Below are 12332 nucleotides of genomic sequence, written 5' to 3' on the forward strand. Positions count from 1 at the left end.
AAAATCCTGTTTCCTTAGCTTCAATCCACTGGATGTCACAGAAGCTCGGCTACAAGTCCTCCCAGCAGACACCTAAGCTTTAGTCACGCAACAAGTAAGAATTTTATGTACAAGTGCACAAAAAAATGTTATATGCCTCTAGGTTCTAAGCGTGCACAATCCTTGTACAGCATCTTGAACTCCAAGTTACCTGCAAAGCATTTGGTGTTTCAACAGCTCATTTCATGTAAATTCGGGTCTAATAGCTCCTTTAAAGATGTGCTAAACCATGTTTTTTGTCAGGAAAAAAAGTTTAAATTGCTTGTAATTTCACAGCATCATGCAGAACTGCAAACACGGGCACTACATCATACAATTCCAACTAAATGTGGACATTTAGTCAGAATTGTCTATTTTAGGCTACAAGTTCTCTTACAGTTTCACTACAGATTTGTTTTGTCTAAATGTCAGGGACGGTCTCACATGACCTGTGGTTAGGCAGGTTTAATGCACTATATTTTCCTTTATAGTAGGCGATCAAACGATGCACTGAAGGCAAGAAATACCTCGGACCCATGCTGTGTCAGACAGCTTTCCATTTCCACAGTCCCAGCCCATGTAAAGCTCTGGACAAACTCACTCAACACAAATGTTTTTGGATCCACCTTTGGCCCGTCTCTTCAAAATATTCAGCAAATATGAAGTCTGGTCCCAAAAACCCCTTAAACAAACACAATGAGACGCCAACTGCCAGCATGCGCACCATATGTAATGAAACTTCAGATTGTGTGTTCTCCTCCTGACTTATTCTGGGATGTTCTTGTGTTTGTGGATTACCAACAACAAACTCCAAAAAACATCTGCAGCGAGCCATTCGTCTGAATAACTGTTTTTCAAATAGCCAGCCAACTGAATACTTTCACATTGGTTTTTTATGGCAACACTTCAGACTTTTTGGTCACATCTGAGTTCAGTTTACAAACCAGCTGCATATTTGTCGTTTTTATAATATTTTGCAGAGGTTAGTATGTGTCTTTCATTACTGGTTTTTCTGATGTGTCAGTTTCCGTTTGGTGATTGGACTTTATTTTTTTCTTTTCCAATTACAAACAATAAAACTCAACAAAGCACAACGACGAAACTCGGATCCAATGTTGCACTGACTCAGGGCAACTAAGGGGGTGAAGCTGTTACAAAAGACTGTGTATAAAAAAACTGGAATAACCAGTTTAATACCAATTTTGAGCCTACAGTACAAGACAATATAAAACTCATTTGCAAACTTCTTTACAACAGACTTAAGTTCTGTGGTTTATGACCACTAGTAACACCATGTTTTTTCTTCTCTTTTTTAAAGGGGCAAGCAGGTTCATGTGGGTTGCTATTTCATACAAAGATGTACATGAATGACCATGCCAACAACAGGTGGCAGAACATGAGGAAAATGGAAATGCCAACTTTAAGAATATAGAAAACACAACCCAGCGATGGGGGGGAACCACAATCCAGTGGGCCCCTAGTCCTGGTCTCAAGCAAGGATAAATGGGGAGGGCGTGTCAGGAAGGGAGTCTGGAATACAATCTTTGCCAAATCAAACAGGCATATCATCAAAAATTTGATTTCCATACTGGATCAGTCAGGGCCCGGGTTACCAAAGGCTGCGTCTGGTGCTGCTGGCCAAGACAGCGATGGTGGAAACTATGCTACTGTTGGCCGAATACAGAGGAGGAGAAGAAGGGAAGGCATGTTGTAAGGCAGCATGAGGGAAGGAAAGGTAGGAGTATGTTAGTGAAAATAGAAACTTTAAATGTTGGGACTATAGAGCTGCCAGGCAGAAGGAAAAGAGGAAGAACAGAGAACATTCAAGGATGTAGTGAAGGATCCTGACAGAGCAGGAGAAGCTTAGAGGAGGATGCTGGGATAGGGTGAGATGGAAGCAGATGATCTGCTGTGGCGACCTCTAAAGGGAACAGTGGAATCCATCCATACATCACTCAGGTTCGCCATGAGGCTGAAACCGATCCCAGCAGACACTGTGTCAGGTCGACACTTCATCACGAATCAACCAAACCAAATAACAAACTTAAACCTTATAAGGAGAAAACTCTGTGTGCACTGTAATTTTTACTGCAACGATATTTTATAGAAAGTAGACAGCATGCTATTGTTTGTTAGGGTTTTATAATGTGGACTCATTCCCATTTAGACACAGTTAGGGTTACTGTTTTGGGCCCAGTCAAAGTATCAACCCACACAGGGTTCATCAGCCAGCAAAACAAACCTCAAAACCACAGCGATCGAGCCATGGCCCCAGCATTGTTCTGGACACGCTGTGCATTAAACTCTAGCTAACTTCCTGTGGCCTTGTCTTTATATAAGGTTTGTGAATTGTGTGGGTGCTAACTCACAGGTTAGCCCCAACACTTATTTTGAGACAGACATGGCTCTTCCCAAATATAGTGTACAGAAACAACACTTGTCTTGTCTCTCCAGCGGTCATTATGGTGCAGTGCTAACAATCTGCTCCAGCAAGTGAGGTGACATTGTGTTGTGTAAACATGGTTCTTGGTTGTCACTCTGGATTTGAGGCACACAAAGTGTCATTCCCCCACCACACGTCTGACTCCAGTCAGATGTGATTATGAGAAGACAAGACAAATATAAATCCACCTCTGCTCCTCCTGCCTTTCACAAGCACTTTCCTACACACACACACACACACACACACACACACACACACACACACACTAACAGATTCTCTGGCATTCGCTGATATAGACGGTGAAACCCTAAATTTTCACAGGCACAATGTAGCAGATTAGTCATTATCCTTAAATACAGGACTCTGCCACCTATGCTTAAGCGCTGAAAATCCCATTAAGGTCATTTTATTTCGCTTTGATATCTTTAAATGATCCCACAGTAAACAGATACTCTGAGCAGTCTGTCCTCTGTTTCACCGTTTGTTTGTTTCGATCCCAAAAAAACCAACCTCATGATAAAAACGATAACGAGCAAAAATCGCTTCCTCGCTTGAGGACACAACAAGCATGCGAAAAATATCTGTATGTTCTTATGACCTTTTTACCTTTGAAGTAAATTGGGTGCTCTGTAGCACCCCATAAACTGTCTGGCTGAGTACTTCTCATTCAATTAGTTTCTGGCTGCTGCACTTCTGAAGGCCTGATTTCCTCTGCTAAACTAAAGAAAGCTGCCCGAAAATGACAGCTGAGTCAGACCTTTCCATAAATAAACATACAGCATACTGAACTATGGAAACAGAAGCAATCAAATCAAGTGGCATTCGACTCGCTTCACTGGCAACAAGCAAGTCCTCATTTTCAGAAGTGCGTCTAGCACCAGCTTCAACAGCCAGAACGGCGATAACTTCACAAGCAGGGAGTGAGCACAAATTTCAAACTATTTCCAACTTATCGGCTTAATTACACAGCAAATGTAGTGTGTTTACGGGGGTAAAACACCCTAAAGTCAAAGAAATTTACGTTAGATTACCATGTGGTGTCTGGCTGGGGAAAGCTTTCATGTTAACACGCAGCTACATGCATTTACACCTGGGATCTATCGAGGAACACCCAACTGGCGCTTTCTCATCCATCCCCCCAGTTTTTCTGCCTTTCTGAATTTCAAACTGGTGACCTCCCAGACACCAGCCCTCGCCCCAAAGCTACCGCTGCCATTTTTCAGTTACTTTTACGCATCCGGCACCATTTGGGTCCCTGTTTGTTTTCAGGACCCTATAATTTCCCCACCAATCACTCACATAGGCCCCTGTCAAGGCTGCCATTCATAAAGTTTAAAGTAGTTTTTAGTGGTCCGTGGAGTTTATTGAAACATTAAATTTGTATCCCAGCAGTGATGGTGTATCTTTAGCCTTTAACTCACGTGCTCAGCCCGGGCCCCCTTACATCAACCGCCAATTATGTCCCTCTGCTGCGTGTGGGTTGAGCCTCGGCCAGAATCTCGAAGAAACCAAAAACATCGATTCCTAGGCAGTGGAGCGCACAGAAACAGACAAAATGCGAAAAGCTTTCCCTCAAATACTGTTATCATTGCAGAGTACAGGCACAAACATCACCAGCATTGCCAGTAATGCTGTCCAGCTACTCTCTGGGGATTTTAGTGAAATCCACAGGCTGTTGTTAGATACGGATGAAGACCTGAAGAACATGCAGGGCCTCAAAATGCCAGCTCATGTCCTCTGCAGAAGGGTCAGGCAAGAAACTTTGCCCTGTCACGGCTTCCCATGCTTGTTTTTTATCCTTATTTCAGCCCGTGTTTGTTTTGTGGGGCATATGAAGAATCTGCAATGAGTTATGCTCCAAAATAAGAGTTTCTGATTGGACACTAGCAGCAATAAAAAAGTATATGAATCCCTGTGTTATGCAATAAAAAAGCATTGACATATGACTGCATTAATAATCTGAAACTGCAAAGTTACTAACAAGAGTTGTGAGATAAATATAGTGAAATAAATGCTGCAATAATTATTGGATAGTGAAGTACCAAAAAAGCAAATACTCAAGAAGTACCTCAAATGACTCCTTAAATGACTGCTGTCACTAAACTACATGAAAAACAGCCATAAAATCTGTGCGATCTTAAAACAAGGAGCGATTCAGCTTTCACTTGCTCCCAGTGACTTTGGGCGTGTGCATAATTAGCTGTTTTCTCTGTTTTCTAAATTCAGTAAAAAAAATATTTGATGTCACATATCAAGGGTACAAAGTGACACGAAACTGAAAGCATGTGTGTATTTTACAGTGGGGGGCTCACAAGGAATATAAGAGTGAAGCGACGTCACTACCTCAAGTTCGAAGGCTGTTAACCTAATTCCTAATGGTTATTACAATGAGGCTTGCCAGCCACATCAAGCAGCTGCGGCGAAGTAATGAGAAGAGCAGATAGAGCTCTGCCATGTACTTTTCACAGCCTTCAATTCGGCTGCTGGAAGGCACAAGGACACTGCGTCCTTCTCGAATAAGTGCAGTGGCGTGTTAAGAAAAGCAAAAAAATATATGCTGCAAGGTTATAAACAACATCCAAATTGCACTGTCAATTCAAGTCTTCCTCAAGCCAAAATGTGCTCTGGTTCCAAAGCGCAGCATGAGCCTTCCTGTCGCTTCACAGATGCATGATGGGAGTTTTTTTTTCATGCATAAAGAGATGAATCATTGTTTTCAGAACAACAGACTAAAAACAGAGAGCCTCTTTCGCATTGGCTTTGCCTTGTTTGAAAAACATAAACTGAAATGATCTGAACCTAAACATACAAAATCCTAACTCCACCCTCCTTTGCTCTGTTCTTTCATCTAAATCTGACTAAAGCCGGAAAGCCTCGGCCTCCTCCTAGGGCACGAGCATAAAGAGATTTTAAAATAATAGAGCATAACTTGAAAAAAAATACATATAACAAAACTGGTGGCACACTGATGTGGCATTGGTGTGGCATTCACCAGTAATTTCATCAAAATAGAAACCTTCTGCTGTATACTTGCAGGAGAAACATGATTTTCCAAAGCTGATGAAGCAAGACTAAACATGCACATTCAAAAGGAAAACTTCCAGTAGTGATAACTGGCTTAAGTGCTCTGCTCCTTCAAACTAAGACACACTTCAAGTAAATGCAATGTGACTTCTCTCTATCATTTCACTGCCTCAGGTAGTCAGTCTACACCTTTGCCGCGAGCTATCACTCCCAACTCTTTCATGAGCAAAATTTCAAATATTTGAAAATGAAGATCGCAAATTATATTACGTTTAATTTGACAGGAAGAGTGAACTTAAACAATACGTGCCAAACATGATTAAGTGATATGAGCTGGGGAAGGTAGCACTTTGGAAAATTGCAGATAATTTGGTCTAATTTACAAAAAAGGGGGTTCCAACAACCCATGTTGTAGAATCTTTAATTATATATGTGGTGGAAGATGCCAGTCACGGTCGCATGTAGTATAGACGCCTTATATAGAAACATGGTGAAGCCCTTAATCACGCAGTTCATCATCATTTCTGCAAATATACACGTTGTCAGCAGTATGTATATGCATTATAAGAACAGTGGAAGAACATGTGCCATAACTGGCTGCGCCATTCACCAAGGAGATTTTGGGATGGGCCATGGACTACCCTACACATCGTTTATGGCTACTTGTGTGTTTGAGAACATGTGATTATTTGGGTGTATGCATTTCCTATGTGGCTGGGGTGAAATTGAGAAATTACAGTTGGAACATCTCAAAGTAAGCAACACAAGGTGGAGGGTGAGGGCGAGGGAGGATAATACTGGAGGACAGGAGTGAGGAAATACAACATTTTGACAGGAACTAGCTTTTATTGTAGGGATAGGACTGAAACCTCTGATGATGCACTGAGGCGGCCAAAAATAACAAGTGACCACAGCAGCATGGCCCCTTCTCTACAGCAGCGGCACCTCACTCCAGAGATAGGTGCTGTACCTCAGTAAAACCTGCCCTCTGGTGTTTAAACAGGAGTAGTGCACTTAAAAACTGCTACATTAGAGTGCATTTACAAGACTGCACAGAAACAAGCCCAAATGCCTTTCCCAGTGGCTCTTTATATAGCTTTATTAGCTGTTTTGAGGGTGAAAAACATACAAAAATATCCAAGTTAAGAAAATGTGTTCATCTTGAAATAGAGGCTGAAATCAAGGCTACTTTGTCCTCTATTAGTCACATAACAAGCTGACCAAATAATAATACCCAGGAAATGTACTGAACTAAATATATGAATATCTTAAATGATACCTTCACATCAGTGAAAAAAATATTTTTAGTTCATTTCAGTCAAACTCCACTAAAGCTACTGTACCTTTCATGAAGGCAATCTTTCACCACCACTTCCCTTGTTTATGTTATCATGCAGGCACAGAGGTGTCCAGACAGACGGCACAGGTAAAGACAAGTTTCACCAGTCGGCTGGACAAGATGTAAATTTGGAGATGAGACATGTAGTGCACTATACATCCTCAAAGCACGCTTTGTGAAGCTATACAGGTGCCGTTACAGACCTACAGTAGCTGTCTGTTTTGACTACCTTAAGATATTTTCATATTTAGAAAGAGGTATTTTAACATAAACATGTCCAGAGCAGATTTTAAATGCCTTCTGTAAAATGCCATATGCATGTAACCAAGACGAAAATGAAAGGTGTCCTTGTTGCTCTCGTTGAGATTGTTTTTATCCATTGCAAAAGTATACATTTTTTTTTTTTTTTATTGTTTTATAGTTTAGGAGAAGACAGAAATAAGTGATAATCATGTGTCTGGATATTCAAGACATGGAGGAACCCTGATGTGACATGCCCGCTTTGGGCAGATCTGTCTGCTAATTACAGCCTAGCTGGAGGAGGGAGGTACTTGAGTGGTGGGGGCTTTTTTTTTTTTTTTTAATGATGCGCAGGGTAGATATGGTATAAATACCCACATCATTGTACTGGAGGGCAGCATATCCTCAGTTGTGCTCCTACCCTAAGGATATACAGCAGTACCAGGAGCTCACTGGTGCTGAGGAGTTTGGTTCTTCTCGTTGGATGCCGGTATGTGAAATTTCCTCTCTATCTCTAGGGGAGTGCTATCAACATCTAGGCTTTGTGTGGGCCTTCAGTCATTCCTGTGACTGGTTGGAGAAAAATAGAGCAACTTTTGCTGCCTTTTACCTTCATTTGTAATACATGAGCCTGAAGTGTGGAAATAGAAAATTGTGCTTTCTGTTCTTATTTGTTGTCTAGTATTGTTTCTGTAAGAAAGAGTACAGCATGCTCTTGTACCAGAAAAGTTCAGGCTCTCTAAAATTCACAAAGTAACATACAAACACTAAAGCTTGACTGCGCTTTTTATACCTTGAAAACAGATGTACTGACTTTCTTCTTCTTCTTCTCCTCCACTGCAGGTTTGACCTTGCAAGATGGACATACGTGTAGCGACCATCCTCCTCCTTGTGGTGGCCTCTGCAGCAGCCCACGGAAAGGGTTACGTTGTGAGGAAGGTGATGCCTGTAAAGGGCCATGGTAAGAATAAGCATTATTTCGCCCTGTGCTCGAACAGCCTATCAACTTTATGGGAGATTTTCTTCCATAAAGTTGGTCTTATTTGAGTAACACTTCATGGTATGATTTCCTTACCTTTAGTGAGGAGGATAACTGTTTTGACCAATAGAGGAACCGTAAGCAGCATGGCAGATGATAGGCACACTTTACTTTGAAAGCTGAACTCCACCTTGCGCTAGGCCAGTGTTGCGCTCTGATTGGCTACAACAGGTTGCATTCCTCTCCAATCACGCAGTGAGGCCTGGAGTTGCAGGTTATTTGCACGACGCAGAGCTTGTAGGTTTTCGTTTTCCTCTAAATCACCAGATTAAATCTACCTCTGTAGTTTTTGTAGCATTTCCTGGAGATTTGTATCCATTTATTCCCCCAGAGCGGTAGCTCCGTAGTGAAGTGGTTTAAACATTCCCCGAACAAGCAAAACATCCCTGGAGGAGATAAAAATCCCATCGGGAGTTGCGTGAAAAAGGGAATCTAACAGGCGGAGCTGTCCTCTGTGGCGACCGTTTGTGACTAAGTGAGCCGAGTTACTCACATTAGCAACAGTTTTATTACTTTGTTTTATTTTATTTTGCGCACATGCTTCAAAGTAAGGCCCAACTTTAATTCTGTTTACATTAAAGCTCTGAAATGGTGCATGAAAGTTTTTCAATCTGGCAGAGTTATTCGCTCTATTTACTAAGCACGCGATTTATTTAAGTGTTAACATGAGTTACGTTTTGATTTTCTTTTTCTTTTTAAAAAAAATTATTTTGCCAAACACAAAGAGAGAGGTTGTGTGTTTCCCAAACGCAGTGCAAAATGTGAAGTGTCGCTTTTGTGTCATCAGCTCATTCCTGTTTCCATTTGAGAAAGTAGCTGTTATGGGGCTATTTTTAGTTTCACACTGACAATTAAAGTCCAGTCACCCAGCAGTGTGGTTTGTTTGGGTGTGCCTGTTTAACACAAAAGTAGAAACATCTGTTTGGCTTTATCCAAACTAAACTAGAATAAGCCAAGGAGTGAGCCTTTTACACTCAAACCCATGTGACCACATTAAGGCAGCAAATAAAAAAGAGCTCCCTCTTATTTTGCTTGAGTAGCTCCTAAACAAATCATAAGGCGCTCATTAAAATCTGAAACCTGTACTTTGTATTACAAATAGCCATTCAGCAGGTTACATGCAGCCATATTTCTTTACATTATGCTTTTTCTGTATTAAAATAAATTATTAGAATAATACTAAACATGCATCTAAACATGCATCATAAGGGGTTGTTTCAAAATAAAATATGCATGTAACATATGTAACATATAATATTTGTACATCAATAGGTGAGCTGTATGTGGGCGTATCTCACAAGTTAGACCATTGCTTGATTAGAGTTAAACATGCCCCGCCTTCTGGATCAATTAGTAGATCATGTTTCAGCCATTTTGAAAAATGAAGACCATTGTGTAGAGAGGTTTTCTTAAAAGTTAAAATTCAGCTCATATTGGTTTGCTGAAAGTCATATTGCTTGTGAACGCTGCAAAACTGATGCGCACTCAAACAAACTAAGCACTGAGAGCTGGCCAGTACATCCATGACCCCGCACTTGTCACTTGAATGGGATGCAGTCGGATTTACTGAACATCCTAAACAGACCCTAATTAGAAATAAGTGGTTGAATTTTATGCACAGACTTAAGGTATCCTGAACATACACACAGAGATTTCTTTCACTTTGTTACTTTGTGTCCATTTTTGTTTTCGTGCCCTTTTTTTGTTTGCTAATGGAACTAATGATGGTTTCTCTTCACTCTTCACAGTGGTGGCAGGTGAGCCTGGTGCTCCAGGTGAGCCAGGCCCCGAGGGACCTCCTGGCCCTCCTGGCCCACCAGGTGAAAATGGTGAAGGCTATGCTGGACCTCAAGGACCTCCCGGACCCCCTGGATCTCCTGGCCGCTCCATTGCTGGTAAACCTGGATCTCCAGGTGGTCCTGGCAAACCTGGCAGGCCTGGAGACTCTGGTGAGAAGGGAGATACTGGAGCCACTGGCCCTCAAGGACCTAGGGGAGTCCCTGGATCACCAGGAAGCCCTGGACCTGCCGGCCTCTCTGCTACTGGCAAGCCTGGACCCTCAGGTCTTCCTGGAGCAATGGGACCTAGAGGAGAGCCTGGTCTGAAAGGACACCCAGGTATCCCCGGACTGCCAGGCTCTAAGGGTGATAGAGGGGTGGGAGCACCTGGGCCTCAGGGTGAGACAGGACCTGAAGGGGCCACGGGTCCACCTGGAGCTCCAGGTCCAGCTGGAGTTGGAAGGCCAGGAAAACCAGGTTCCCCAGGTGAGCCAGGAAAATCAGGTAGCCCAGGTAGCGATGGTGCCCCTGGTCCCATGGGACCTCAGGGACCTAAGGGACACACCGGTGCCCCAGGTGTTGGTCTCCCAGGTAAACCAGGTGAGAATGGTGCCCCCGGTCTGCCTGGTTCAAGTGGCCCTAAAGGCAACCAGGGACCTTCTGGAGCCCCTGGTGCCCCTGGGGTGCCTGGATATGGAAAGCCAGGTGCAAATGGAGAGAAAGGAGAAAGGGGAGCTACAGGTAGCCCTGGTGCTACAGGCCCAAAGGGTGAGCAAGGTCCAACTGGATATACTGGTGCTACTGGTGCAACTGGCCCAACTGGTCCTACTGGACCTCAGGGTGAAAGAGGTTTCACAGGTGCACCTGGTGCTGTTGGCCCTAAAGGTGACACAGGAGCAACTGGTCCTCAGGGACCTAAGGGAAACAAGGGAGATCAGGGAGCACAGGGTTTCCAAGGTAAGCAGGGTTACCCAGGACCAGCTGGTCCTGCTGGGGCCAGAGGGGAAACTGGACCCTCAGGTGAAAAAGGAAATGTAGGTGCCCCAGGTACCCCAGGAGCCCCAGGTATCCCAGGGCCTGCTGGACCCAAAGGTCATCCTGGTCGCCCAGGTGAGCAAGGTCCCTCTGGATCAGATGGTGCACCAGGTTCGAGAGGACCTACTGGGCCTCAAGGTCCCGCTGGTCCTCAAGGCCTCAAGGGACACCCAGGTCTCCCTGGTGCTCCTGGCCCCGCTGGTTTGGCTGCTAAGGGTCTCACTGGACCTGAGGGTCCTCCTGGTCAACCTGGTGAGCCCGGAGCTGATGGAGAACCTGGTCCAGCTGGCCCTCCTGGTCCCCCTGGCCCTCCCGGTGAGGTTGTATTTGAGAAGGGCAAGGACTTGGGTGTGAGCGAGATTATGGTGAAGTCCCCCATGTCTGCTTTCACTGCAGCTCTGACCACCCCCTACCCTCCTGCTGGCAGCCCCATTAAGTTTGACCACATAGTGTATAATGCTGAGAATCACTATGACCCTGAGTCAGGCATTTTCACTTGCCAGGTTCCTGGAGTGTACTTCTTCTCCTATAGCATCCATGTCAATGGAGCTCATGCCCTGGTGGCTCTGTACAAGAATGGCCAGCCTGTTATGTTCACTTATGATGAGTACAACAAGGGTTTCCTTGACCAGATGTCTGGTAGTGCTGTCCTCTTGCTTGATGAGCAGGATACAGTTTACGTCCAGATCCCTGATGATGAGGCCAATGGTGTCTTTGCTGCAGAGAATGTCCACTGCTCTTTCTCTGGGTTCCTCATTGCTTCAACGTGATACGTTGATTCAGTAGTTTCCAAAAGCCAACCAACTAAATTTGCTATTTCTCAAAGTAAACTCCCTGTTCAGTTTTCCTCAACTTAACAGACAGGCAGTTCACCATTTTTTGAGGAATAGTAGCATCTCGACTTGAAAACTACAAGAAATAGGTGCTTAGAAGAAGGAAAACTAATTTATGAACACAGGTGATCAGGGGTGGGGTAAGCAATCCACAATGTTACCAGTGAGATTTTGTAATGGAGACAGCATGTGAAATTGAGATGTTAAACTGTGTTGTGTCCTGACTTTTTCTTTTCCATTCTGTTCCTTTTATACTGACTTCAACTGGTGACTCTTAATTTAGTGTTTGTCTGGTTTTGTTTGTTTTTGTACAACCTTGTTTTTTTCTTTCAGTTTTTTGTTTGGGTTACCAATAATCTTATTAAAAGTACCCTAATACTTTTTTTCTGTGCAACCTGTTGTACTAAATGTGACTTGAATATATTGTGAAATGGTAATGGTCAAATTGACCGTTATGACGAAATAAGTCACCAAAATGCTGTCATGGAAACACAAACTGTTTTAACAGCAACATCGTTGTATCCCTGGACATACATTGTGTCATGTAAACCATAATGACCAAAATAAATGATGTCTTAATGAA

The 12332-nt window shown here is 43.3% G+C and overlaps 1 protein-coding gene across 1 annotated transcript; it reads left to right on the forward strand.

Annotated features, from left to right (window-relative positions):
• The first annotated feature begins 7400 nt into the window (after nt 1–7400).
• Nucleotides 7401–12332, forward strand: col10a1a (collagen, type X, alpha 1a). Its single transcript, XM_003442932.5, has 3 exons — nt 7401–7554; nt 7908–8025; nt 9852–12332. The coding sequence occupies exons 2-3, from the start codon at nt 7923–7925 to the stop codon at nt 11684–11686; spliced, it is 1938 nt and encodes a 645-aa protein (XP_003442980.1). The 5' UTR covers nt 7401–7554; nt 7908–7922; the 3' UTR covers nt 11687–12332.

This window comes from Oreochromis niloticus, linkage group LG19 (assembly GCF_001858045.2).
Source record: "Oreochromis niloticus isolate F11D_XX linkage group LG19, O_niloticus_UMD_NMBU, whole genome shotgun sequence".
NCBI lineage: Eukaryota > Metazoa > Chordata > Actinopteri > Cichliformes > Cichlidae > Oreochromis > Oreochromis niloticus.